This window comes from Apis laboriosa, unplaced genomic scaffold, assembly GCF_014066325.1.
Source record: "Apis laboriosa isolate Shangri-la unplaced genomic scaffold, ASM1406632v1 scaffold104_cov149, whole genome shotgun sequence".
NCBI classification, from domain to species: domain Eukaryota; kingdom Metazoa; phylum Arthropoda; class Insecta; order Hymenoptera; family Apidae; genus Apis; species Apis laboriosa.
Genome location: NW_025220694.1, coordinates 1,292,344 through 1,316,727, shown reverse-complemented (window position 1 = coordinate 1,316,727; position 24,384 = coordinate 1,292,344). Strand labels below are relative to the sequence as shown.

The window sequence follows — 24,384 nt, the reverse complement described above, 5'->3', positions numbered from 1 at the left end:
ATTATTTAAAAATTCTTATTGGGTGGATGATGGATATTTTTTTTTTAGAAAATTTTGCTACATCAACGATAACTTACGTAAGAAAGTTAATAATGTAGCAAAACTTTGTAGTGATTCGTCATTTTGTTTTCAAGGTTATCGAATAAATAAGTTTAACGATCCATATAAATGTTTTTTGTAATATATGATATATTTCGTATCTTAGATATACAACATACAAAATAAGTAAAGTATTGGTTTATTATGCAATTATTGTGGGAGATTTATTTTAAATTCCGTAATATCTACATTTTACAAAAAAAGGTAAAAAATTTTTACCTAAAATATGATGAAGAAACGATAATTTATATCACGAATAATAAAACTATTAATCAATTACTATTTAGTTTTAATTTAATTCAATTTCAAATTCAGTTGCGTACATCCATACTTGTTATCTCTTCGTTTTTGCGACACATTTTTAAAATAACTCTACGTGAATTAAATAATTCTATTAATTAAATAGAGAAAATTAGATGTATTCCATTTATACGAATTAAGAAACGTTCACGATAAATTTCCATCTACTTAATCTCCATAATATTTTACAATAACAACTGTCTATAATCGATCAATTTCATACTTATTACATATAATTACAATCTGTTACTTCTCACCGCAAAGACATTAAATTCTTTAATTTCTTCGTTACAATACGTACAAAATTTCANAAAAAAAAAAAAAAAAAAATCTCTCGACATCGATTAGTAGCCATAACGTTCCAACGTTCTTCTAACGTTTACAGTTTACAAATTTCAAGCGTTCGACGTCCGAATTTCGTCAGAAACTCTGCACAGGCCGTTGATGCCCCTCCCCTCCCCCTCCCCTCGGCAAATTGCTCGGACGACTCTCCCGACAGTTCCGATTGCCTTGATTTATCCCGATACTCGCCCGTTTCCGATCACAGTCTCGCGTTAATGGTATCGAACGTTCGTATTAGCCACGTCCCCCCCCCCCTTCCCCCCTCCGCCTAAATATGCGGATATATTCATCGATCCATCCGCGCGCTGTGTCTCCCTCTCTTTCCTCTATTCTCTCCCTCCCCCTCTGTCTCCCTCCCTCCCTCCCTCCCCCTCTCTTTCTCTCGTCCGTTGGAAGACAATACCGCCGTGCTTTTTTCTTCTCTCTCTCTCTCTCTCTCTCTCTCTCTCTTGCCCGTGTCGCGAAGATGGTTCTCATTAGGGAAACCGTGGGGGGAGGGAGGGAGGAGAGGAGGGGACTAATTAAATTTTTCCAACAAGTTAACGATTGCACAACGGAACACAGTTTCTCCTGTGTTTGTTTAAAACGACGCTGCTCACACCGCCTTCCCCTTTCCCCCCTCTCCGTTGTGTTTTCCATTTTTTCCTCTCTCTCTCTCTCTCTCTCTCTCTCTCTCTCTCTCTCTCTTCCCCTCTCTCTCTCTCTCTCTCTCTTTCACGATTCTCTCAGCTCGCGCGAAGAAACGATCGTAGGATCGTAGAAACGATCGAATCGCGGATGTATATATCCATCCATCGGCTCAGGTGACTCACTCCCACGCGAGTAATTTCATTCTAACATCATAGCTGGATTGGACGATGGCAATCGTCGGGGTTTGAGAGAAGCGGAGGAGGAAAAAAAAAAAAAAGAAGAAGAAAAAAGAAAGAGGAAGAAGGGGGAGGGGGGGGGACGATTTTCGTACCTCGTGTCGGGGAAACAAGGGCATCGAGTTCATCGGCGGCGAGTTAATTCCTCTTATAAATTACCGCAGCTCGCCGGCTTTCTGAGGACACGGCTCTTTTTCGTTTCACCTGTGCGCACCACTGGAAACACGGCCCACCTTGAACTCTCTTTCTCTCTCTCTCTCTCTCTCTCTCTGTCTCTCTGTCTCTCTGTCTCTGTCTCTTCCTTCCACGCTTTCTCCCGCGCTTTTCATTAGGATCGCGTGGACACACTCGTCGTGATATCTCTCCGCGAGATCAAAGGCGAACGATAAGCCCTGTTTTATGTGGGATTCGCGATTCACGTATGCGACGCGCGTCTGACCATTCTTTTACGCGACTATTCGTGAATCGCGTGATTTACGTATGCGACACGCGTTTCAGTGTTTTTCTTTTTTTTTTTTTTTTTCTTCTTTGAACCGCGATTTATGTATAATATGTATATATATATATATATGTTCGAGAGATAAGATACTCATTCGATGCGATATTTAATTTAGTACTATCTTCGTTCAATTTTTCATTTGATGTATTGTTTCGCAAATGAACGATTCTCCTAATCGAAGAGAATTGAAAGGTACGCGAGATCGTGAGAGTGTTTCTGTACATGAATCACCGCGTGGAAGATAATTTATGGAAATGTGGGGATAATTATCGTGAGATAATTTCGTCGTCGATCAGGATTTTTCGAATTCTGTAACAATGAGATTATTCGACGATATAGATTTAACAGGAACAGATTTTTAAATCAGAAATTAAATATTGTATCGGATGAATATGTTCGTGGTAAATAGAAGAAGAAATGTGAAGGAGAAATTCAAAATTGTAATTATGATTTTTGTATCCTTCCATCATCGACTCGACTTTCTTCGAATCGAACTGACGAAACGAGAAACAAATGTAAAACAAATAATATAGTCGGACCCTGACTTATGTCCTCTCGGCTTGTGTCGTTTTTTTTTTTTTATTTACGCATGTCATTTTTATTAGCAATATCATTAGCATTCTATATTATATTCGTATTTACGTATTAAATTATACTATACACACGCAATAAACGCGTATATTTTTACATATTATATTATTATTATTATTATTATATGTTTGCAAAATATTATTTATAATTACTGGTTAAAATTTTATTTTTACCATCTATGAAAACAATAAGCAAGTTTATTTATATAAACGAAACGTATGAAAATATTATTGCTCGAATTTCGCTGCTTAACGTACCATGAATCAAAAAAGTGACGATTAATTTTCGATAAGTGTAAAAGCAGTTGTAAAAAGCAGTAGAAAAACGTAAATAAAACGAAAAAAAAATAATTAATACGCAGAGAATTTTCTTTGCATTTTTTGGAAAAGGAATAGAAAAACGACGCACCCGCGTTCGAACGTTAAATAAGAATTAAATATAAAGAAAAAAAATTATGCATCGAATAATGCAAATATGAATCGGCGATGTTCGTGAAAAAGGTTTAAATATACCTGTATGATCGAATCGTGCTAGAAAGGGGTTAAACCCGTAAAGGCAAATTACGAGAGGAGGATTTCACAAGAAATTTTCATGGAAGGTGAGAAGAACGGTTCCAGATATCGGCTCAATTTTGTATTTACGACGTCACGATCAAAGGATGCCTTGGCCCTTTCGTTCTTACGACTTGTTCCGCCCGATTATCATAGAAATCGTTCCAGTAAATCAAGCAGTAACCTTGGAACCAGTTGCCCTCGCTGTTTTTCGAGGTACGCGTGTGTAATAACGAAAGAAATAGTTTCGTTTGCTCGAAACAGGTTGTGAGAGGTGACGGAATCTGGGATTGGAGGGGCTTGAAAAGTTTTACCATTTTGACCGGGCAAATGCATGGGATACGAGTTTTATAATATACATAGGGTGTTAATATATTCGTATAGATATCCCTTTGGAGGGTTGATTGATAGAAAAAGCGTTGCTAAAGTTGGTATACAAGAAAATATTAAGGGTGATAAGTTGTAAATAGCGATAAAGATATAATGATTAATAATAAATTTAATATAATTTATTTATAATTTATTCAAGATATTCGAGAATATCCTTTGAAAAGTAGATTGTAAAAAAGTATATGCAAAAATTGATCTTATTTATAATTATTCATAAACAATTATATGTCTCGCTTCGTTTAATGCAAACTAAGATTGGTTATAATTTAATAAATAAACCCTTTGACTTTTGTATACCAACATTGCTTTTGACTTCTAAAATGTATCCATCGAGACGCGGAAATATTACATAATCGAAACATTAAGATTAATTGCGAAACAGTTTCTTACACACAAGAATTTTTATTTATAACAATGTCAATAGTATCCCTTCTTTGAATTAAAGATAGCCAAGAATAATGGTGCGAGCCAATATATCTATCATCGATAGAAAAGTATGCCGTCTTAATGTGTTTAAACTGCGTATTGATTTTCGAGTTACGGCAAATCGAAGAAAAGGCTTGAAAAGGCAGGTTTTTAGCCTCGAATCCGTTTAGAATTTATTATGCGCTTGACAGAAATTAATGACATTCATGACCTGCAAGAAAAGGTACGCCTTGAATTTCGAGCTTATTGAAACGACATACTCTCCTCCAACAAATTGGTCTCGTCCAAATGTCCTTCGTTCATATCGAAAAATTTCTTGTGCTGCTTACAATTGGACCGTTTTTATTTATTTATTTATTTTTTTTTCCTCGTAAGAAAAGAATCGCACAAAGTTGCCTCTTAATTGTGGCACACGTTTAACAATGAAATTCTTGAGATTTGTCACCGTCAGTTATTTATTTATTATTATTATTTTATATAATTATTATATAAAACAAATTGGTCTCGTCCAAATGTCCTTCGTTTCTATCGAAAAATTTCTTGTGCTGCTTACAATTGGACCGTTTTTATTTATTTATTTATTTTTTTTCCTCTTAAGAACAGAATCGCACAAAGTTGTCTCTTAATTGTGGCACACGTTAGGATACACGTTTAACAATGAAATTCTTGAGATTTGTCACCGTCAATTATTTATTTATTTATTATTATTATATATAATTATTATAATTAATTATTATTTTTTTTTATTTTTTTGTTTCGAGATTAAAATTCGTCCGCTCTCGAGAATTATTCCTCGTGTTAATGGTTATTGTAAAAGGATAGCCTACAATTCTCGATTCACTTGGGAAACAGAGCAACTCTTGATTATGTTATTTTCACTCGCATTCTGAGATATATATTCATTTTATGAATATTTTATTTTGAAATGGATTAGTTTACTTCGAATTTATCGACCACGGGAATGGAACGTTTAATTATATAATATTAATTAATTCTCTAATACTTCTTAATAATATATTTTAATTAATTTTCTCATTTAACAACGTTTTATTATTTATCCAATAATTTTAAATTATAAGTATACTTAAGCTTAGCTTAATACCCAATATATTTATTTAATGTTTCAATTATTCATTATTTCCATTTTGAATTAAATTATATATTTGACTTATCATATTAATTCACAACCATAAAAATATATTTTCCTTACTTCTTCACTTCTCGAAAATTATATTAGAAACTAGTCATCTTGGCGTTAATATTAATATCTGATATCTATTTTGTATAATGGAATGCTTCAAAAATCAATCTTACAATGGTTAGAAAATTGCTTACAAAATTACTTATAGAAATATAACAAATTATGAAAAGCATTCGAACACTTTCGCTACAACTATATCTTCATCAAAAATTCTCTGTATTGGTAGGCCTCGACGAGTTCTCTCGCTACAGCAACGACAATTTCCAACCGTGGTTTATCGGATGGCCGTATATTTTAATAATCAGCGACGTCAGCCGCGATTATTCACGCTTACCGGCGTTTACATAATCGAGCGACTAAGTGTTCGCCGAGATTGCCCGCTTGACGCACCACGATGATTTATCGCCAGTTAATGACTTTCGATTTCGTATTAATTATAGCAATGTATCTCTTTCTCTTTCTCTCTCTATCTCTCTCTCTCTCTCTCTCTCTCTCTCTCTCTCTTTCTCTCGCTTTCCTCTGATTTCTGCTAATAGAAGCAACCGTTCGTAGGTTCACATTGCAAAGTTGTTATTACGTTCAACACCAGTTTCGTTGCGTAATCGGCCAATGGACACTCGATAAAACAGTTAAAGTCCGATTAAAACAAGAAATGTCGCGATTTTCGATCAATCTGCTAATGTGATTTATATATATATAGTTACGCTTATAAATATGCAGAATATTATTCTCAGTAACTTTCATAAATAATATATTTAATGTGTGTAAGTGTATTACAGTCAGTGTATAATTACAACGAAACATTTTTTTTTCCTCTGAAAAATCAATATTTCATGTTTATAGAGTTCAATTTTTATAATTATCACATTGTTATAATGTAATTAATGTATAAGAATGTTCATTTGATATAATAATTATTTTTTGTAACTATTGTATGCTCGTAGTTGATATATATATATATATACATTCCATATACAACCATGGAAAGTTTTTACGAGATAGAATTAAAAAAAAAAAAAAAAAAAAAAAGTTGCACTTCATCCATGTTTTATACAAGTAGATAAATGATGTTTGGGAAATTACGAGTGTTTTTCATTTGTTTAACAAAGTGAAAAGCTATCAATTCATGTGTATCCATGAAAGTACCATTCAACAGTTTGTTTGGACAAATCAATTTCCACTTCACACCGTTAGTTGGCGAAGTTCGCGCACTTCAGAGTCCTGCAGAGTTGAAGTCACCGAGTAACTTCATTCCTTCTTAATTGCATGAACCAATTATTTATTCGAGGAGTTGAAATATAATTTCGAAATCTCCGACGCATTATTTACTTTTTCTATAGAAAATTTCACAGAGAAATTATCAAAAACCTTATCAATTCCATTTCCAAGTTTTTATTATACAATCAGCAATATCCTTTTCATATTTTTTTCACACAGAGAAAAAAAGATAATTCTTCATTTCTCTTTCATTTCTTTTTTCAATACCAATATATTATTTATTCCCAATATATCACACTATATATACATATTAAATTTAACTTCTATTTTATGAGTAAAGTTAATACATGAAATATTTGGATCCATTCCATTCGAATAATGGGGACTCTATTATAATATATATCAGAAATGTTTTAATTGCAAATTATTATATATATAATATATAATATATATATATATATTATAAAATGTTTCTTTTCCGTTGCAGCAAGAAGGAGGCCCAAGCGGACCAACGGGGATCCAGCAATGCGCCGGTTGCGGCGGTCAAATAGTAGAAAGATGGTTGTTGCTCGCAATGGATCGGTATTGGCACAACGGTTGCCTCAAGTGCTCGTACTGTGGCGCGGCACTGGCGGAAATCGGCCACTCGTGCTACACCAGGAGCGGCATGATCCTCTGCAAAAGCGACTACAGAAGGTAAGGATGCATTCATGTTTCTCTTCAAACTAGCCCGGCCTTGCATTCAATGGATCTAATGGCACGTAGATATCTTTGGGAAATTACGAAACGAACTTATGATATAGGATAGGGAAATTCGATTTTTCAAGTGGTTTTCAACGCGAATGATATGGAAAAAGAAAATTGAAAAGTATAAAATGAATAACTTGTAATTAATGATTGTTGAGGAGAAAATGTCTGTAACGCTGGCTGCTTAATTCTTTAACACTGTGATAACCGGTTAGTTTCAAGCATAATTTTCACGTTAAGTATTAATAAAATATGTTTCTGTTATGTTTGTGAAGAAATATAATGATTCGCTTATTTGAAAAATGAAAAAAAGTACAAGTAATGAGTAGTTGAAGAAATGCATAAATAAATAAATAAGTAAAACATATTGGCTATTAGTTAATAGCTACGTGGCGCTAGTATCGCGTCACCGGTCATCATAGCGTTAATACTCATGCCAATAATATGCATTTTCCTTATTGATTTTTATGGATTCAAAAACTTTAATATCTTTAATATCGTATCCATTCTTATTGTTTTATGAATAAAATTGAACATTTTAACTTTTAAATGAAAATAAAAAATGTAATCCGATTAATTAGATTTATTGACAAGAAAAAAATCTCAAAGTATAATTCTTTCAATCAATTTTTATATAGTGATAAATTTTAAAAAATTGAAACTATTTTTACTGAATTTTATTAACAAACAATCGATCCATGAGATATTTAATAACCAACGTTATCTTCTTATCGTTGTATTTCCTAACATTTCTACTAAATATAGACGTCGTTTATTTGAAACAGTGTAAAATATTAAATAACAAGCCTATACTTTTTATTACATCTAGATATTCTTTTATATCTATAACTATAATCCCTTCATAAATATAATAACTCGATATTAAATATATTCACGAATTATTAATTTATCATCAAAAATTCATTAAACAAAGATCACAAATATACTTCGAGATCTCTTCTTGTATGTCCAATCAATCGAATTACATTTTATCCAAATTGGATTAAGCATATTCATTTCGATAATTCAAACAACGACAAGTTGAATTTTGAAACTTCAAATTCCCTTACCCACACTATACCTTACAATTTATACATTCGATTTCGACTACAAATTACATTTCACCGTTTCTATTATCAATTGCTCGAAACTGCTGGCATTACTTAGGGGGATGACCCGATTGCTCGTCTGAAACGTCCCAGCTCGCAGCCGTTGATTGATCGCGAAACAGGATTACACGGCACGAACGTCGCGTTCCGCGCTTCATTAAATCGCAGACACGCAATTGCCCGACCGATTAATTCCGTGGCCGTGCTCGTATCGGCCTGCTCGATTATTATAACGACGCTCGTCTGACGATTCCGACTCGGCGTCGGAAGAAGTCGTGGAGAGAGATGTTGAAAAAGTTGTTCAATGAGAGAGGGGAGAAAAAAAAAAAAAAAAAGAAAAAAAAAAGAGGAAAGAGAAACAGGGAACTGTCGTGATTACGCGATCGGTTATATAAACGGGGCACGGATTCTAGAAATTAAGGATAATAGATACGCAACATTTTCACGGTGATAAACGGTTGGCTACGGGTGAATTAATCGCGCCACTTCCGGCGCATCGGCGATTACCGACCGAGCAGACTCGTTGGCGCCAAGTATCGTGCAATCAACATTCCGCTCGTGCAAAATAGCTGCAATCTAGGAAGCTGTCACTTCACGGTGACACTTAGCCGCTGATTATATACGCCTCTTCCTTCGTCCCGCTCTTCAAACACTGTTTGCAATAACGCGCGCGTGCGGAATCACGAGTTTCTTTCATGATCGTTAGATATATATATATATATTGTCATCGATTTTCCACTGATGCTCGATATGAATTTGTATTTTTACGCAATTATATTGGGACAAAAGGAGGAAAATAAGGTTGGAAATTGTTTGATTATTGTGAAAAAAAAAAAAAATATCTCTTCAAAAATATTATTTATTTCATATATGATTTTACAAAAATTTGTAAAATCTAAAGAAGAACGAGAGGAATAATATGAATGAGGAATAATGAATAATATGAAAATGAAATGAGAAGATTTTTTTTTTTGATTTGTGATATAGAAGTTCTAATAGTGGTAGTTTCCAACTTGTGGATCGTAAAGTGTTTTTTTAAGGGGTCGCTGCTGTCGTTCTTAGTTAATAACTTTCAGTTACTCGTTTCTTTTAATGTAATTACGGTACAATATAATTACAGTGCCACTCATTTCTCTGGGAAAAAACCGTGTTAATTTCCTTAATGTTCTTTACTCTATATGGAGGTTGCCCCGAGTTATTTGAATATTACAAAAGAGAATTGAAAAAGGTTTCGGGGGGGGGGGGGAAAAGAAGAAGAAGAAAACTGTCCTAATGAATCTTTTATACACTTTGCCGCTTTAAGAATATCGAAAGGCGTTAGAAACTTTCCATCGACTTTCTATTTTTTGAAAATTATAAGATAACTTTTATCGATACCAGTGTTTACTTTCTCAACTTTTATCGATACCAGTGTTTAGCAACCGAGCGTTGAACGATTCTCAAAGATCTGAAATAACCTCGTCAATGCGACACCGGATCGATCCGATTTTCGTTTCCTGAATGATTTAGAGAGAGAGAGAAAAAAGAAAACCTCGTCGTGTTGAAAACGGTTAATCGGCGGAGACCGTTCCAAATTTAGAAGATTCGAGGTCAAAGCGCAATTTAATGAGAAACAGACGCAGAAGTTAGTTGGCATCACCTTAAAATAGATCGGCACAATCTGGCCAGGGCAGCCGGTGTGTACGAAATCCAATGAGTGTCCGTCCATATTTTTTCTTCTTCATCGACCTGTTAACTCACCGCGAGACGATGCTTCTTTTCATCTCTGATTAAACCTGGAAAATATACGATCCGGTCTTCGAACGAGAAACAGCACCGTAAACTGAAATTTCCTTTTTTTCCTTTCTTTCTTTCTTCCTTCCTTCCTTTCTTTCTCTCTCTCTCTCTCTCTCTCTCGTTAACGATCCCTGATATAATTCGATAAATTTACGGTTGATTCTCATTAAAAAAGGATGAACATGTATAAATTAATATTTCGAAAGTTGAAATATTATTTTTATCCTCTTTTCTTTCTTCTCCTTCTCCTCTTCTTTTTTCTCCCCCTTTTTTTTTTTTTTTTTTATTGAAAGTTTCGTCATCACTCGAGAATTGATAAATTGGATAAACATGAAAGAAAGTGACACGTAGTCGAAACGAAATTGGCCGGCGTTCCGGGGATGGAACGAATTAATTAAACGGTCGACAATGAAGAAAAATATTCAGCCCCGTGGCAGTTCGAAGTAAAACGGGTCGGCTGGTCGTTATGAAATTTTATACTTCGTTTAATTAATTCCTTTATTACGATCTTCGACGGGGACTGGTTTCGGGATAGGGAAGGCTTTAAGGAACGTTCGAAATTTTCTCTCGTCGAGAGATCGGGGAAAAATATCGAGAAGTCATCGAAAAGTTACTATAATACTTATTATATCTAGAATTTGCATTAAATCATTTATAATTCTCAATTAAATATGCAACACAACGAGTAGTGTATTTCCACTTATTCTTTTCCTCAAATTATAAATGCAAACCGGTATTAAAATCGACTGATTTGCAAAAGTAATGAATTCGAGTGGAATAATCAATTTACCGATCGTGGAATATTAAAAATGTTTTTAAGCTTTACTTTGCAAAATAAAATCTTTTCCTTGGACAAAGAAATTTTTCTCTGTACACACTCTTTTTGAAGATTAAAAGATTCATATATATACACACCGATCGATTGCGAATCCCTATAAATAAATTAATTTCATAATCATAATTTAAAAAAAGAAATTGATAAGATTCATTCAAGGATACTTTAATTCGATAATTTTAAATAAAATAATAGTAATAACTTTATTTTTAAAAGAATATTGATAGAAATATATAATAGAAAAAAGAAAATATCCTAACGCGAATTTAAGAATTTGTAAACAATCAAAGACGAGGAACGTATCGAGTTCCAACTTCGTACTCTCGGATAGGATAGAAAATTTCATTTTCTCCGGAATTGCAGCGGTTATAAGATTCCTCGGGAACATTTGTATTCGTGGTCATGGTAGCCCTCCTCTTCCTCCTCCTCCTCCTCCTCCTCCTCCTCCTCGTCGATACGATCGCGACAGACTCGTCCGCAACGGCACACACACGCCCTAATCTGTTAGCACAGTCCAACGATTTAGTCTAGCGTAGTATCAATATTTGATTACGAGGCGTCTCCGTCCCGCATGCCGGAATTGGAGACGGATTCGTCCATCTAAATGTCCAGTGGCGCGCTCCTTCGTATTTCCGGAAGTCGGTTGTCGTCGTGGAAATCGATCCTGGCTGGGATCACAATGCGGGGAAAAACGTCCCGTTAATTACGATCGTGCGGATCTCCTTTGCTTCCAAGGAAATCCTGTACATATACTTGCAAGATAGAGGATACTTTTTTACTTTTGAAAGGAGGGGAATAGATTAAAAAATAAATTTGTTTGAGACGAAAATGTCTGATTTGTAGAAAATTTGATTCGAGAGATAAATTATTTTTTGAAATAATGGTAATAATATACGAGGCAAACGCAGATTTCGTTTTAAATGAAGAGATGCGAGAAAGAATACGTTTGAATGAGAAAAAAAAAGTGGATTTTGGAAAATTGTAGGTACAAAAAATATCTATAAATTTATTTTTTTAGTAATGAAATAATGACTATCCTAGATTAAATAAAATGGTAAAATATTAAACATTCATTTTTCGAATATATTATTATTCAAATATTATAATTAAAGATAAATACAGCAAATGAGGGATAAAATAAAAATTCTATTTGAATTTATTTCGATTTTTATCGTTCAATCCTACTACATCGTATCTATATTCTTGGAAATATTTTTGCGTATTTTTGATGATAAAATTAAGAGGAAATCGAAAAAGGATTGTATGTATTTTATTTTCAATCTGGACAGAAGTTATACGAAGTTGTACGTGGAACATCTTTCTTTGGAAATCAAAGTCAGAATCAGAAAAGTTTGAAGCGATGGAAAAATTGCGTCCAAAGAGAATTTTGGAGAAGATGGTGCACTCTATCATAGATTGCAGAGGATGCCCAGAACTTTAACCCAACTGGTGATCGTTTCGTCACATAGGCAGTACGATAGGATACACGAGATCTCACAGAAAATTTATAAAAGAAGGTTGACTCTCAAAAGAAACAGAAAAAAAAAAAAGGGGTTGACTTTATTTATTACGCGGAACAACTATAAACAAACGTTAAAAGTTTCAATCGCAAAAAAAAAAAATAAATAAATAAAAACTTCTCAAAAGATGATTTCTTTTATAAATCGAAAAAGAGATATTTAAAACGTATAGAAAAAAAAATTTAATATCACGTTCTAGTTCCAGTTATATAAGAAACTAAATATAAAAATAAATTTTAAAAATCATTTGGAATTATCAATAAACATTTTCAAAAATTTACCAATACGAAATTCAACGTCACGTTCCATCAATTACATCCTCTGTATATATTATACACACAAAAAAAAAATGAAAACTAAAGTTTAAATAACTAATAATCCGAATAACTATAAAACAGAAACAAAAATTTCCAAAGTCTGTCAATTACGAATCGAAGAAGAGACATTTAAAATGCATAAAAGAAAATTCGGCGTCACATTTCACCGCGTAAGGTAAAGGAAAAGTGGTTCAATTTGCCGGCAACGATTGCCTCAATTTAATATCCTGTTCGGTTTGCTCGTTAGCTTACCTCGGTAGGAGGCGCAGTATCGTTAAAGACAATCCTTTGACGGAACGACTCCTCCGAGCACGGCTACGTGTCCCTCTTTGTGTATCCATGTGTGTTCGTGTATGTGTATGTGTGTATGTGTGTGTGTGTATATATACTCCGCGAATCAGCCACGACAATTCGGGCGGGCCCACCCTCACCCCCACTCCCGAAGACGCAGAGAAAATTTCCCCGTGAAATTTCGATCGGAAAACAAGCCGCTATCCGAATTGAGAGAAGTAGCACTCCGGAGCGGAGTGACGCGACAGAAGCATCGACATCAGGCTTGCGGTACGGGGGTTGCTGTCGAGGGGGTGCGACCGAGGGAGAGAGAAGGAAGAGGTGAAAGAACAGAGACGGTCGAATTGCACATCCGGATAGAAACTTAGTAGTGGGGGGAGGAGGGAGGAGGAAGAAAGGAAAGCTGAAGCGAGATAAAAGAGGAGGGGGAGCGATCGAGAGAGTGAATGGTGGAGTGAAGGCGAAAGAGAAGGTTGATCCAGAGAGAGAGAGAGGGAGAGGTGAGTGGAAGGATGAAAAGAAGAGACAGACAGAGGGAGAGGGGAATATAGGTGGGGAAGAAAAGAGGGACGAAGAGAAAGATAGGCGAGGATAGAAGGGGAGGGTAGTGGTTCGTTTCTTTTGGATTCAAGGAATGTTTCAATCAGTTTGATTGAAGGGCTGAGCCACGGCAAGAGGGTAAACTCGATTTACAGCCGTGCACGAGGGAGGGGGGGGAGGTATGGGGAGGAGAGTGAGTGAGAGAGAGGGAGGGAGGGAAATGGGGGAGTTTGGAGTGTATATATATATATATGTATATATATGTATATATAGGTATGGGAACGGTTCGAGCCGGGACACACTGGGGTGTACGAAGGTTGGTGAGGCGGGTGAGTGGGTGGTAGTTTCGGGAGGAAAGAGGGAGGGTGGCAGGGTGGCGGGTGCCACAATCACCGAGATGCGTCCAATCACCCCCAGCCTCCAACGCCATCGGGTTTCGGGTGCACGGACGAGGACTGAAGGGATTGAAGGTGTACGGAGGGTGAAGGGGCAGGGGTTGCGGAGTGAAGAGAGCGGCCAATCATCGCTCGGCTTTCCGCTGGAGCGACGTCGTCGTGGTGCTGGTTTGGCCTAGATGTGCAATCAGACCGCTTCAGAGCACCCCTTCTCTCTCTCTCTCTCTCTCTCTCTCTCTCTCTCTCTCTCTGGATCTGTCTGTCCGCTTTTCTCGCTCTCTCGCTTCATTCTTTCTCCCTCCCTCTGTCTCTTCCTCTGCGTCTCACCCTCACCGCTCTCCCCTCACCCGTTTTCTCTCCCTCCCCCTCTTCCGCCTCCGTCTTTCTGGCCGAATACCAAATTCCAGCAATTTGGGTAGGTGGGTACTTTGTTGAATCAACATGATTGGGCTTGACGGAACACGGCGACAGGGAGAGCGTCTCTCCGTCTGCCGTCGCCGGAGCCGGAGCTCCGATTCCGTGGAGAGGACATCATCGCCGTCGTCGATCCTCGCTTCTTAACCCTTTCGCGGTCCCGGGGACCGGTTTGTAGCTTGTAATTCCATTAAGAGTAGATGCGGTCGAGTGGCGTGCGGCTTCTCCTCGGTCACAGAGTTGTCACTTTGAAAGGGGCTGTAGAAGAGGGAGAGAGAGAGAGAGAGAAAAAGAAAATAAAGACGAACGACGAGGTTGGCCAGATCGAAGTACATCTCGGGGAGACGAAGTGCGCTCTTCGTTTCCGCGTCAACACGCGATCAATGACGCGCTAAAGGTCAATATAATTGCGCACCGAGGCTCTTCTCTCTTTTCACGGAAGTGGGAAGGGAGGGGGGAGGGGGGAAGGATCTCGTTGTCGTACTCGTTGTCGCTAGGAACGTGGAGCGTTCGATGATGAAAGATCTTTCACGATGATAAAAGTCTCGTTGATAACGATCACAGCATCCGAAGAGAGACGCTGCCACGAGGAGGAGGAGGAGGAGGAGGAGGAGGAGGAGGAGGAGGACGAGGAGGTATTTACAAAGAGTGGCAAGAGGATTAATAACGGAGGCGGCCGGCACGCGAGGTGGAGTGGAGTTCCGCCCTCCGCGTGACGGAAGTGGCGATCGACGCGGTAATGACGCGGCTTATCGCTTTTGCTCGCGCGACAACAACGCTCGCTGCGGGAAGGAAGGAAGAAGGAGGAAGGAAAGTTGGAAAAAAGATTGGAAAAGAAAGAAAGAAAGAAAAAGAGAGGAGAGAGAAAACGGAAGAAAAATAAAAGCGGAGGAAGAAGAGAAGAAACGCGGCGTGTCGCGTGTTCGCAGCGTGAGGGAGGGGGGAGGGGCATTGGGTGCGGGTTGGACATGCGGGAAGAAGAGAGAGAGAGGAGTATTTCGAGGTGGAGGAGAGCGATGCGGGCACGGGTGGTGGTGGTGGTGGTGGTGGTGGTGGTGGTGCACGCGGATCGTGTAGACGCGGCCTGGTTCGTCGCCTGGTTCGTTCGCGAGAGAGAGAGAGCTAGCGGGGTTTCCACGGCAGTGGTGGTTGTGTGGGTCGTTGAAGAAGTTGGTGGAGGGTGGTGGTAGCAGCGATAAGGGGTTCATTAGAGGCAGTTTATTACTGCCTTTGAAGTCTCTCGCGTGTTGCCGTTAAGTCGCTCGATATCTCGTAATATCTCGCTCTAATCTCGCGAGGAGAAGTTAATTGCTACCTCCACCTCTGCCACCTTCTCACCTCCGACCTACCTATATTCGACCCCTCCCTCTCCCCACTCTTGTGGGACCACCTTTAACCCTCTCTTCGACCCTTCATCATGCCTCGCTCTCTCTTTCTCTTTCTCTTTCTGCCTCCTCCATATATCCATATACTCGTCCTTCCCTCCTCCACGTGTCGCCTTTACAATTGAAGAATTTGATCTAAGGATGAATACGTTTTTTTCTTCCAAGTTCTTTGTTCTTATTTCTTTCTCATCTTTGGATTAGGAACATTTTTTGGAGAAATTGGTATTCGATAAGGTAATAGAGATAATGTAGAGATTTAGTTGTTGAAATTTGATGCATTTGACCGAATAAGTGAAGAATATTAATGTTTAATGCGAGAATGGATTATTGTTAATTGGATAATTAAAACCTTTCTTCTGTGGCCAATGATAGAAATGGTTGTTATTGGAATAAAATTGTTACTTTTTAAATAATATCATTTGTGAATGATGTTTTTTTTAAGGATAAATTATTGAATATTCCTTATTTTATTTATAACTTAGATATTTATAATAAATGTAAAATATAAAGATATTTCTCTGAAATAATCGTACTAATTATAAGTATATTAATTTTTGCATTTCTCTATCTGAAATATATGTTTCAAGATATTCGTTAAATTCTAGAGATTATTTGAATTGCATACTTTTTTTTTTATCTCGAGTGAAAATTTATTTTTCATTTGAAATGATGCTCAATGTTGCTACGTAATTTATTTTGTAACTCGAACCTTTGCAAAACCTTGCCAATAATGCCAAAGAAACGCTCAATATAATTCGCGATTATTTCATAAACATCTCATATATCAAATGATGTACATAATTTGTATTTTCAGTTACGAGATTTTCGTGATGAGGGGCGGGGGAAGGGGCAAAAAGCGATCGTAAATTTCCCTTCGTGGATGGCCGTACAATATCTTATAATTAATTGTACGTTCTTTCGACTGCTAATCCTTAGGAACGACTGCCTTAATGAAAGTAATATTTCACTCGTTAGTAAACGTCCATTCCAATAATGACAGTCAGTGGTCCGCCGCTGCATTACCCTACATAATAATCACGGTAATATTCCTGTGGCTAGGAGAAAAAACTCGTACGTAAAACAATCTTCGTAAATGTTCTTTGTAAATTTACGATCTACTTTAGCGGTGGAATGGTTCGATCGTTTCGTCTCTTATTTCAGAAAATCACAACCTTCGATAGATGGGATCAAGTTCAATACAATACTTATAAATTTGAACCGAAATCCAATATAAAAGATTCCCTTTACGATGCTCGAATATATTTTACTTTGTCAAATGTAATTGTTTGCTCATTGCATGTACAAGTTCTTGCAAAGAATTACACGGAATATTAAAGAATATCAAATAGAATAATTATTTTATTTGTAATTGTTTAAAAACGATATTTAATTTGCATAAAAAACGATCACGCTTAGATTATTGTAAAATAAAAAACTTCTTACATTATTTTCATCATGATAAATTCTAACAACTTTATAATATGGCGATCGCGATACTAGCGCCACACTGACTATTAACTACAATCTAATATTTTTACACGAATTAACATATAAGATGTTAAAGTGTTTGCGGGATATCTTTGAAAATCGATTTTAAAGGCTATAATAAACAGCTACTCAAAAAAAAAAGAAAGGCTTATTTATTAAATTGTAAGCAATTTCGTGATCTCAAAGATAGATTAAAGCCATTAAATAACTTCTACGTAACAAAATTATTATCAATATTTCCATCTTCCAAGAATTACTTTCAAGACAAAATATTGGTTTTAAACGAATGCAGAAATTCTATTACGGTATTCATAAGGCGTATAATTTATTCGACCAGTGTTTAATTCCACTTCTGAACTCATTTAAATTCTAATCTATTCGAAACTGCTTTTTTTTTTCCCAGAATGCTTATAAAAGATTCAAATCTGTCTGTCAATGCTCAATCGAATCGACTCGAAACGTTATTTACTCCTATCTATCACTACCTTGTTATTAACTCTTCGCCTTCTTACATCTTATACAGCGTCTTCCATATTTTATTAACGAATCCTCCAACGCGATTTTTCATCCGACACATTTTATTTTAATTTACTTAAACCGGTGACAAAGGTTTAACAAACAACACGATTACCTAGCCTCGTAAAGAAGGATAATGTTCGATCTATGGACTCTATGGACGATACGAAAAGGTCCGGCCGTTGATTTTATTATCGTTCAAACGACGTATTTCGATATTAACTGGTAAACGCGGACTCGATCGGGCGAGGAATTTCTGCTCGGCAATTTAGTCGAAATTCCGGACATCTGGCTAATAATAGTCGATAACAAACACGGCATTATTGGCCTACCTTTGACGGCGTTAAGCTTTGTGTTCCCGTATTTCGACCGCGAACCGCGATGGCGTATTAAGCGACGCACAGCCATCGCGCGAGATCGGCTCTCCCTGCTGTCTCCTCTGCAACGAACAATTCTCGGTTGCGGAAGCGAAGAAAAATTTAAGGAAATCTATATTTAATATCATCAAGTTATCTTTTCTCCTAATCTGTGTCACTATATTGCCCCTATATTGTGAGTAAAATTAGTCCTAATGGAGATTTATTTAGAATTGATAAGACTCTATTACATTTATACTCGAGGCATCTCCTTTTGATGACTACTCTTCATTATTCTACGTTTATATCTTTTCTTTTTAAAATTTCTTTCGCTTTATTCACTCGTCGCTTTGTTCTTATATTATTTAATTCATTTTAGAAGAAACTATCGAATTTGGAATTCTACGTTTCCATTATAAAGAAAAGATATTCTTTTCTATTCTTCGTTTATTTTATTTTTATAGCTTAAAAATCTTCGTTAATTTAGCTCTCACCTCCGGGATAATCCTCAAAAACGCCTTCATCCATAACCAACTTATCCAACTTATATATTTTTTTCGAAGCCTCGAAATACATAAGATACATCATTCCCAACTTATTTCTCCATATGTACAATCATCATTTCTACGATACATTGTACAATCAAAATTCGATTTTCTTCTACCTTTTTCAAAACGGCATCCATATCTATTCATCATCATCATCATCACTTCACTTCTATATATATATATATCATCTATCACGAGATAATACTTTCGTTACATTACATTCATTCCTCGACGATATTTCTTCACGGTAATTGAAACGTTCCACCGTTAGATCGGGGGACTAATTGACGCGTGCCCGCGTATCCCCGCAGCAGCACTCGGCCGTAATTGCATAAGCAGTTTCGCGGCGGAATATCGCGGTGCTCGATCGGTAACGTTTCAGAAAACACGAGCTAGGAGGGGTGGGGAGGGGAGAGAGTGGATCGTGTACTCTCGTGCGAGGGATCGATCCCGGGGAAATCGCGAAGTGAACCGGTGAAGGAAAGATAACGAGGCGAGCGTCGCGCGGCTAATTGCCTCTCCTCGCCGGCGTTGCTTCGTTTGCCCGTTGAGTGCCACGACAATTCGCCCCATCGAGGTTCGCCCCGCGAATTTAATAAAGAAGAAAATGGAATGGAGGCCGGTTTGAATGCCCCTCCTTCCCCTCCCCACGATTTCGATCGTGTGCGATTATTTCGTTGATTCGTTCGAGTGAATTTCTAACGTTCGAATTTAATTTCTCTTCTTACCAACCGAGAAAAATGGTAAAAATATGTTCGACACGAAAGTTAAAGTTAAAGCAAAAGTTAAAGTTAAAACGTTGCACATCGTTCTCCAAAAAAATATGCACAGGGATGTTCCTGTATAAAATAAAAAAGAAGTTATTATAAAATAATAGTCCAAAAAGAATAGGAAAAAATTGCGTTATGCTTCTAAAAACGAAAATAAAAAAAAAGGAAGAAAAAATGGCACGTCATCGATGCAGGCTTTCGTTTCCTTCGTCAAGGATTAACCGGCCATGCATACGTAGATACTGCTGTGGAATATGAGTATCGACGTTATCGAGTGGCCACGTCAAAGGAAAGGCCGAGCAGGAACCGAAGCCGGGACAAATACGCCGTTGCCGAGGCACGAGGATCGCGGCGGCATTTATTATTCACCCGGCTCGAAAGGGTCCTGGCGCGTGTGTGCGCGGCTCGATCGTGGGTAAACGTCCCCGAGATCGTAATGTGGGCTTTACTTTAACGATTAGGTTTTTCGCGAGCGTGCAAGAGCACCGGCCTGTGCATACTCGTCGTCGCCGCCACCGTCGTCGTCGTCGTCGTCGTCGTCGTCGTCGTCGTTTCTCCTCCTCGTCGCCGTGCGACAGGACGGCTCACTCGGAATTGATTCGAGGAATAATCAATGCTGGGGACTAACGTCGTTCCCGTGTACGCGCTCGAATAAAACGCCGCGACGAAAAACTGTGTTTGCTTCCTTTTCGGTGGGAGCTGCTGCTCTCTCTCTCTCTATCTCTCTCTCTCTCTCTCTCCTTCGCGAATTTTTCTTTCCTCGATCGAACATCACTGTTTTAAGGGGATGATCGTTGAAAGGAGATGGTATGGATTGGTGGTTGTTCGAGCTTGATTTGAAATTATACGTGTGTTTAAGATAAGAAATTTGAGCGTATAAATATATAAGGGTTGAAAGAGTGTTATATATTTGTTGTAGAAAGTGATGAAGAGAGAAGATTGATTAATTTTTATAAGAAACGTGGATTTAATTAAACTTGTTTTAAAGATAAAATTTAAATTTTGTTATTAAGAAGTGTAATTTATACACTTTTGTTATGTAAAGTGTTAAGAAACTTAATCAGTGCTTGATAAAGTAAAGATTCCATTGTATTGTGGCATAAAAAGTTATGAGTGGTAAAATATTTTAATATTAAAAGTAGCAAGAGATCAAAAGTTTAGGAATAGATAAATAAAAAAAGAAAATAATTTATCATCGGAAGTTTTGATTAATATTTTTATAATAATCCAGGAAAAGATAGAGCGTAGCAAAATTATTAATAATCAATATTTTTTACAAACCTTTACAGACAAAAGTTTAGGAATAGATAAATAAAAAAAGAAAATAATTTATTATCGGAAGTTTTGATTAATATTTTTATAATAATCCAGGAAAAGATTGAACGTAGCAAAATTATTAATAATCAATATTTTTTACAGACAAAAAATTTCAAAATTTATTCAAAATTATTCCAAAAACTTCTAAGACTTCTTAATAAAGTTATTAAATGTTGATTAAATGAATCGTTTATCACAGTTGATTGGAATGATATTAATAACAAATAAAGTAAACAATTAGTAGTAAAAAAAAACTGCAAAAAATAACAAATTTTCTTAAAAATTAATTCAAATTATCGTGGACGATTTTCTTCCTGCAGAAATGGCAAAAGGTTAAATTTCTTTATAAACGAAACGTTCGATATCATTGTTCCATATGGGCAAGACAGATGCGTGAATTGTCATAGAGTACTGGCTATTGAATATTTAATGAACATCGATGGCATCGTTTTGTCAACACGCGATCCCGAACATGGCTTGTATCGATCGTGCAGGGAAGGCGTTTTCGTTCGGCTGCGGATATCGGCTGTCGATCGACGAGTGGTGCACGACCGAAAGACAAATTCTTCTCCTTTTAATCTCTCTTCTTCTTCTTCCGACCCTAGCAAACGTTCTCATTCGAATAAATTTAAATATCGAGCTTAATATTGAAATGAATAAAAATATTTTATACGAAGCATTCCTCGATGAACATCATAGAAGAGAATGGAAAAAATGAAAATCGAAATCTTAAAATATTATATTGTTTATTTCAATAAATTATATCAAGAAATTTAAAAAAAGTTTCCCAATATAATTAAAATAAAATCGGCTCAATAACTATAATAATTATCACGCGAAAAAGAAAAATATATATATTGTACATTTCTCAATAAAAGAAACTCAAATTTTTACAAATGATGAAAACTAAATAAATTCGCATTCGCGAGTTTCTGTCACGAGCCTTGGCCACATACGTATGTTACAAAGAAGACAAGTGAGCCGGCAAGCTTTGATTGCAAGGATCCAACAAGTACCGTTGAAATCTCAATCTGAACTCCCCATCTCGCAGCCAAACCTTTACCAACATCTCTAAAAACTCTCTAGACCGTCCAAATATAATACCCACCCAAGAATCCGAAATTCTGAGATAGAGCGCACCTCGATCCAGCGAGATCCAGCAAAAGCGAATTTCAACGGAATGATCGTCGAACAGCATCAAAGATGAAACGGGTTGATGTAAAGTGTTACAGCGATTACTGAAATATTAAGAACGCTCGGCCGTTGCCTCTATTATTAACCTCAAAGGAACCCTGTCAACGTGAACCGCGGGCGCAAACGTTCGTTTAATACGTGTCTGGTGACAAATGCGGAACTTTTTTTCTTTTCTTTATTTTTTTCGCGGGAACCGTCCGAAAGGTTCAAAGGGAGGAGAGAAGTTTCCGACTCGAGAAATCGGCAGAAATGATGTGAAATGATGCGTGATGACGATTGCAGAATCTTTTGGAATGGTGAAAAGTTATATCAGGGTTTGTGCCAATTTTTTGGCACAAGATTATAGAAAACTATGTATTTTGTATATTTTGTATAATTTAAAAGAAGATTCTTTTAGCTTAGAGTGGTTGAAGTTAATTGATATAGGTGAATATTAGATATATTGAACGAGATTATCCGTCTATTATAATTGAAACTATTTTTTAAATAGTCTTTTTTGTCTTAGTTTGAGCTTAATTGCTCGAAGATACTCATATTTTTAAAATTAAAAAATTAAAAAATCATTGAAATAATCTCGATATATTGCACTATAAATTACTACAAGGTTTTTAATAAAAATAAATTGAAGCTTGTCGTTGAACAGATTGAACAGAGAAAATATAATACACCTGTTTTTGATGTCTATGGAAATAATTGAAGATTTAAGACGTTTACTTTTGGTGAAGTGTTTGTGCCGAGTTACTATTGCTTTCCAAAGTTGAGAACGATAGTTCTGCAGGTCAGAATTGGAGTTAGAGGGCATTTTGATGTTTGGACAGTACTGGATCGTACTGCGAAAATACAATGCAGTTACAGTGAAAATTACTAAACGTTACGAACTATAATATCGAATTATTGTTACGAGCTGAGAACGTCAACAATGATTTTGGTTCGATATAAATAATCGGGGATAATCGAGAAACATAATCTCTAAGTCGTGATAATTTTAATAAGCACAAACATGTAAAGTTTTTACTTCATTCTCTCGAACAATTCTATCAAAACAAGTTGTTTTTTCTTTTTTTTTTTTTTTCTTCTTTTTTACTCATCGAGAAATAACAAGTTTCACTTATAAACTATAATTAACTCAGACATGCTCTCATCATTCTCTTGATGATGATAGAGGATGATGCAAGGTAAATTTTATTTTGCGATTATTTTCTTCGAAGAATTGGCTTTTTTCTTTTTTTCTTAAATAACCTATTAGAGTTATTTATACTTGTTTCAATTATTACGCAAATTTATCCATCCAAGTTATTATTAACGTTAATCAGAAGATTGTCACGAATACATTGATCAATTTTCATTAACATTTAAAATTATTAAAATTATATAATACGTATACTCAAGTATAAAATTAACATGGTATTATTAGATAAATATAATTAGATATATTATACTACAATTTGCTTTAAAAAATAAATTGCACCATCAAATAATAATTCTCTTCCTCCCAATAATAAAGATGAATCTTTTACAATTTTAAAATATTGCGTGTTTAAAAATTTATATGCTTCTCTTTCTCCCATGCAAATGAAAAATTATTTTTATTGCTAATAACTTGAAGAAAACTTGTATATGGATTAATACCAAATTCAGAATAAAAAAAAAAAAAAGAAAGAAAATTAAATTTTTCATTGTGAAAGATACGCGACTTGGTTTGACTATCGGCAGGAGAGATCTCGGACGAAACCGAATTTATGCATCGGTGGCTTGGAAGAATATCCAACGCCGACCAAAATATTCCTCGAGTCACGAAATAACAGAGGTGAGTTTCGAGAACCGGTTTCGGAAAGGAAAACGATACGCACCGCGTTAAAGGGTTAATACGCCGAATACCGAAAACATGGAATCTCGAGGATAAACATTGGTAATCGTTGTTTCCTTCAATCTGAATAATAAAAACAACAACAAGAACAAAAACAATAAAAAATATACATAATCCAGCGTGTATCGAATTCGAAATATCGAATCCAAGAACCTAACCTGAATTCTGTTCCAAGTTGAGTGGCTATAGCGCGTAGTGATCGAATTCATTACTCTGCCAGAGCTTACTCCGCTATCTCGAGTTCCAGCCAAACAGTTAGAAAATTCTAATTAAACTGATTGGCAAAGTTTTAACAAGGTATCACCGTGATGAAAGTACGAACCTTTTAGGCTGCGGCTAGATATACGTCAAACAGACCGAACCGTTGATAATTCACCTATTTATATACCGTAACAAATCTTGTCTAGAAAAAAAAAAGAAAAAAGAAAAAAATCTATATCGATCTCCTCCAGAGTCTGAGAAAACTCGAGAGAAAGAAACGGAACACGAGCACTCTTGTCGAAAAAAATAAAACAC

The 24,384-nt window shown here is 36.2% G+C and overlaps 1 protein-coding gene across 1 annotated transcript in view; it reads left to right on the top strand.

The window, feature by feature from the left end:
* Positions 1-24,384, top strand: part of LOC122710982 (LIM/homeobox protein Lhx9) — a 93,956-nt gene that overhangs the window by 5,611 nt on the left and 63,961 nt on the right. The window contains exon 2 of the mRNA XM_043929331.1: positions 6,971-7,179. Coding sequence (XP_043785266.1) covers positions 6,971-7,179 — 209 coding nt within the window. The remainder of the gene's footprint in view (positions 1-6,970; positions 7,180-24,384) is intronic.